The following is a 5,482-nucleotide window of genomic DNA, read 5'->3' as shown; positions in this document are numbered from 1 at the left end:
CACAAATCGTCAGTTGCTTGTAGCGCCTACCTCCCGATCCACCCACCCGTGGTGGGGTGAGTTCGAGTCTCCCTAGACGCTGACCATTTGTACTTGACTGGAACGGCCTACCGCCGGGGGCAGCCGCCAAGCTAAAGGTCTCGTGACGTCAGAGAACAGGACGGGCCGTGTCGAGTATTCTGGCAAGTTAAACTTTCGCCGCAAAGTTATGCTGTTGACCAGGATATTCGTTATCAGATGGAGGGGGGTCAGGGCTTCACGTAAGCGCCACGTAAACGGTCACGGCTCCACGTAAGCGGTCATGCTGATTAGTATGGGCGTGGATCCTGTAAGTTCATTCGTTCAGAAGGGTGGGATGAATAAAAGAGGCGTTTTACCGACCAAGCGCTTCTGCAGACATGAAACCGGAAAGACGTGTGAGAAATCATAATTTTAAAAGAACCATTTTCTATTATCGCTTGCAAGTGGACGGAGGAACGAGCGCCAGAGAAAAGGAAGGAAACGCCTGAAACACCCAGCTTTCGTGTATTGGTCGACGACGACACAGCTTCATCAGCTGACTACGGTCTATGAGCTCAGCTGTCTACATCGGCAGGTACTCTGAAACAGTGACACAGACAGCCAGTGAGAGTCCGCCTGATCCCTGTGTACCGTCCTACCGCAGGTGCCGCACGCGGGGACACGTCAGTCTGTCACACTGAAGCCGAAGCTGACGCTTCATAGACAGAAAAGGAATGTGTAGGAGTGAAAGAAGGTAACACGTTCTTAGATAGCTGATAGGAGATCTTAAGGTTTGCCACGAAAAACACACAGACATGAAATCGCAACATAAGCATATTTTGTATGACATAGAACTAGCCGTTTAATACATTCGGGGTTAAACGTTTGATAACTGTTCGACGAGCAAAACAACAGCTAAATGCGCGCATTGTTAAACTTCCGGCCGCCATCCAAACCGACATCTCTTCGCCTACCCCGTTACGATTAGCTCCCGCAGATGACGCTGCATTCGATACACGACCGTCGCAGAGGACGTCACCTATTCGACCATGACCACGTCTTATTCGACCATGCCGTAAAAGTCGGTGGCCTCCGAGGCGTGCTCCAGAGTGCCGTAGTCTTCACCTCTGCGCATGAACGACGAGTATGCGTCACGCCTCCTGCGCCGCCACACCAGCACGGCCCCGGCGAGCACGGCCACGGCCGCCACCGTCATCACGATCAGGGCCGTCTGCAAGGAGCCGCTGGCCGCGCCGCCTGGAAAGCACGCGGTGGTTGACGAGACGGGCCTCCCGGAGTGAAACTGGTGACGGAAATCCGTGCCATTTGAGACGAGAATGGTCAGGTGTTATTATTTGATACAGGACTCAGTGAGCCTGGCGTGACCTCTAATTTCGGTGACGCTCGAGAACTTCATTTAACGGTCCCTGTGGGAGTTCTCGTACTGAAGGTCGCTGGTCTTCGCTGATCATTTATCTAGATGCTGATTTAATAAAGGTATAAAACATTCATTTCAGCAAGTGATGAAAAATAGGTTCTTCAGCCGGTAACCCAAAACATAGGCATAACCGTTCGCACTTTTTAAAGACTTCTCGTGCGCATTATTGCAGATAAAATGGCTTGCCAACATCGAATGCTGTAAAGAAGAGGGCATTACGCAACAATCCGAGTCTGTATCACATAAAGTCAGGTGAGCCTTATCAAATTATGATAAACAGCCGTTTTAAGCGGTCACGCCCCTTTAAAGCCAAACATCTCACCGTGGTCAGCCGCTGACGGTTGTGCCGCGCTCGCCAGCGCAGCTGTCCGAGAAGGTCCCCTGAAGTGGCTCGGCATGGTGACTCCATGCTCGCCCATCTGCTCAGCGATCTTGGAGACGATCACCGTCATGAAGTCGTCGCTAATGGAGACGTTCAGCTTGAACACTCCGGTGGAGTTGAACGTCACCACGCCCACCTCCACTCCGCTGAGTGCTGAGCCGTTGACGAAAATAGCGTCGAACTTGTCCTCATCTTGGTTCGTTTCCTGTCCGTCGTCCTCGTCTTTGCCAGTGGCTGACTTGTCCTTCTCGTCTCCTTTACCGGCCTCGTCTTCGTTTTCGTCTCCTACGTCGCTTCCATCACCCTCGTCTTCGGTTTTATCTCCCCCGTCCTTCTTTCCGTCCTTGTCGTCGGTCGTATTGTCATCCGCTTCTTCTGCGTCATCTGCTATCTCGTTACCTTCATCGCCAGCTTCGTCCTCACCGGCCGTGTTTCCCAGACCGGTCACCGACGGACCCCGCACCATCATCTGCATGCGTCTGCCGGAGCCAGCACCGTTCCCCAACGCCCCCTGAGTGACGTTCTGCAACCGCTTCACCATCACCACCTCTACCGAGTTGCGCGTTCGGTTGATAACGATCTGGTACACCCCACCGAATGCGAACACTTTGATGTTGTCGGCCAGCCGGCTTTTGTTGGCGAACACGGCGTCGAAGGTGGCCACGTCCGGAATGACGACTTGCCTGTCGGCGTCAGAGTCAGCATCGGCGTCAGCACCGGCTGGCTCCGCCGTCGGCACAACCTCCGGCTCGGCAGCAGCGGTTGTTACCGGCTCTTGGGCTGTCGTGGGTTCGGGTTCGGGCACCGTCGTGGGTTCGGGCTCTGCCGCAGTAGTTGTTTCGGGCTCCGGTGCCGCGGTGGGTTCAGTGACCGGCGCTGCCGTGGTGCCGTGTTTGGAGGCGCCTGGCCCTCCATGCCGGCGGTCGTTGCTGCTGTCGCGATCGGCTGGCAGTGGCAGATGGATCTTGATTATGTCTAGGTTGTGGAGGTACGGTACGTCGTCAAGATCGTCGTCTGGAAAGAGTGATGGCGTCGCGTTTAATATATGTTCAGGGGACTGGCAGGTTTACCAGCAAGCTTGCTTTTTTCATGGAAGCCCCAGTTATCGGAAAGTATACCCCACATCCTGCATTATATGATTATCAAGACAGTTCGTTAAACCAAACGTCCATTCAGCAACTTGTGTTACATAGAACAGATGCTTTTCAGCGTGTACTTGAGTGTACTTCTTATGTAAAACGCTTGCGATTTTATATCCATAGTGCCAACAATAAATGATCATGTAAGCGCCCTTTATGACTCACAGCACACCTCCGCCTGCTAGTCGTCAGAGACATGTGCAGCTTTCCTTACCGCGTGGCAAAGCGCAATTTACATGCATCAACTGTTCTGCAGCCGCACTCGACCTGGAGGCAACACTGTTTGAGCGCTGCTTTCTGTAGCCATCATTAGCCAAAGATAATGTATTGTAAACATCGGTCTTCCGGGGAGATACAAGCCGTCCCCGTTTACGAACTAGCAGAGAAGATTTCGTTGGACCGAACGCCACTGCAAGACGGCATGTGACGGCATGCAAGCAACTGCATGTGTTTTGTAATTAGAATGCGGCGTGCTCGGAGCGACATCGGGAACACTTCAAAAGCATGTCCCACATCATGCAATATGAGACGGTCAAGGCATCTCCAGACGAAGCGCATATATTTCGCAGCCAATGGGAATGCGAAATATTTGCGCTTCGGCCGGTCGGCAGCCTAATAACCTAGTATCTTATCGCAACGAGGCCACGATAAGATACTGCAGATATTGGGAAAAGACGGTGACTCCGTCTGGTGGACTTTCGGTGATGACCTGCTGCGCTGATTTATCAATGCAGCTTTGATAGGGCGGGCTTGAAATCTTGTTGATTATTCCATGCACACATGCATCAAAAGGGAACGGCCGCTGGAAGTGAACAGCCTTGCACGGAAATGTGTACTTGCCGTCAGCATCGATGACCGCAGGCAGTTCAGTTGTTGTCCTGGGCCTGGATGTGGTGGTGGTGGTTGTTGATGTTGAAGTGCTCGTACTTGTTGATGAATGATGTTTGTGCTTCTTCTTGGACAGATGGGCTGAAACAGGGGAAGCTTCTATGCTGTCATTGTTCGCTACATGGGTCGCTACATACGGGATGGGTGCGGGCGCATGCTGTATACCTGCAGCTACACCATGCACGTCTCGCTACATGTGAGGTGTCATGGCCACTAGTTTATTGAAAAGCTTATCAAGCACAATAACTCCCCGCAAAAGAGACCGGACCACCATTGTTTGCAATAGGTAAATTAAAATGAAATGTGTTAACTTTGACTGCCTGGATATCGATTATTAGGCCCACTCCAGGCTCCGAGGCTTACTGACGGTTTTGGGAAGACTTATTGTAAATAAGCATACCACTTTTTCAGATTTCATTGTAGTCCAGAGTGATTCATTTGAGTATAGGATCGCTTGGCAGCATCCCTTGAGCGCATGCATGGCTGGATGAATTAATTACCACTGACAGCCATGATCAGTTAAACGACGCAACATACCTTTATACATTCGTGCTTCAATTAATCAAAAGATAGTGAATAACAGCCGTCGCGTTGTGATTCGGCGCGAAACGAAATTTGAAATGGTGATATAACTTCCAGCGGCCACAAATCCTAACTATCTTGCTACGTCGTCACATTTGGGGGATGATCGTTTACTTTTGGTTCAATCGCGTCAGATTTTTTTAAAAATTGAGCGGTTCATACCGGTCCTGCGTGGGGCGGGGGGGGGAGGCCACGGGGTTTGCACCCGACCCAGGGATAGCCCCCACCCGGGAGTGTTTGCATCGCTCTTGAAGGGAAACCAAGCCTAGGAAGAAATCAGCAGATGTTTCAGGAAGACTGCGCACCGCCTCTCACCGCTACCGCCACTGATAAGGGGCTTAAAACACACTGCGACGAAAAGGCTTTGGGAACATAAGGTAGTACATATACATGACACACACGAGGTGTCCGAATGTGGCTAGCCGATCCCTTTACACGGAGCGGACACGGGGTTCGCACTGGTGAACATAGCCTGGTGGGAAGGTGTTTGACAGGTTGAGAACCCTAGAAGAAGATGGCCTTGGGGTTTGAAACAAGTGTTGCCTAGCATATTTTGAGACGGAAAGGTCGGGTCGAACCTAGTGGATGTGTTCAGATAGGATGCGTCATTCCCTTGTGGGCTCAGTAATGAAAGACGTCTGCAAACGAGGCCATTTTGGTAAGTGAAAGGGTCATGAGTCAGGAAGGTCACGTTGGATAAACTGCTGTTACATTCTAGTTGAGAGATTTGTTACATAGGTTGGCACAGCTGGTGATGGACAATAAAGTCGGTGGAAGAATTTCCATCTGTGGGTTTAGTCTGCGGTTTCTAGTGCTTCCCCAATCCTCGTGAAATGTGCCAGTTGAGGATGGTTACAGGACGTTAGTCACAAGTCTTGTCGTTTTGCTCTGCATTTCATTTAGTCGCGTAGTGTCTGAGGTAGTCAGGCGTCCATCGTGTTCTAGGTCACAGAAAGCCTGACAACAGTCGGGTGTGAATCACAGTGGGTTCATGAAACACTGAAAGGAATTCACGGCGGCAAAGAGCAGACCCGGTGTTCGATTTCCTTTCAT

At 51.3% G+C, this 5,482-nt stretch overlaps 1 protein-coding gene across 2 annotated transcripts in view; it reads right to left on the bottom strand.

Annotated features, from left to right (window-relative positions):
* Positions 1-508: 508 nt before the first annotated feature.
* The window catches only part of LOC119099320 (nucleoprotein TPR), an 11,073-nt gene continuing 6,099 nt past the window's right edge, over positions 509-5,482 (bottom strand). Inside the window, exons 2-5 of one of the 2 annotated variants that reach the window (XM_037222453.1) lie at positions 3,800-3,928; positions 1,761-2,834; positions 1,126-1,257; positions 509-600 (exon numbers count right to left, since the gene is read on the bottom strand). In XM_037222453.1, the coding sequence (XP_037078348.1) occupies positions 584-600; positions 1,126-1,257; positions 1,761-2,834; positions 3,800-3,928 (1,352 nt within the window). In that variant the 3' untranslated portion in view covers positions 509-583. Of the gene's footprint in view, positions 1,258-1,760; positions 2,835-3,799; positions 3,929-5,482 lie in introns of both variants that reach the window. The other variant, XM_037222452.1, reaches the window with a different exon arrangement.

Source organism: Pollicipes pollicipes, unplaced genomic scaffold, assembly GCF_011947565.3.
Source record: "Pollicipes pollicipes isolate AB1234 unplaced genomic scaffold, Ppol_2.1 Scaffold_4740;HRSCAF=5597_pilon_pilon_pilon, whole genome shotgun sequence".
Lineage (NCBI taxonomy): Eukaryota > Metazoa > Arthropoda > Thecostraca > Pollicipedomorpha > Pollicipedidae > Pollicipes > Pollicipes pollicipes.
Note: the sequence above shows the minus strand (reverse complement) of the source record. Positions and strands in the feature narration are given on the sequence as shown.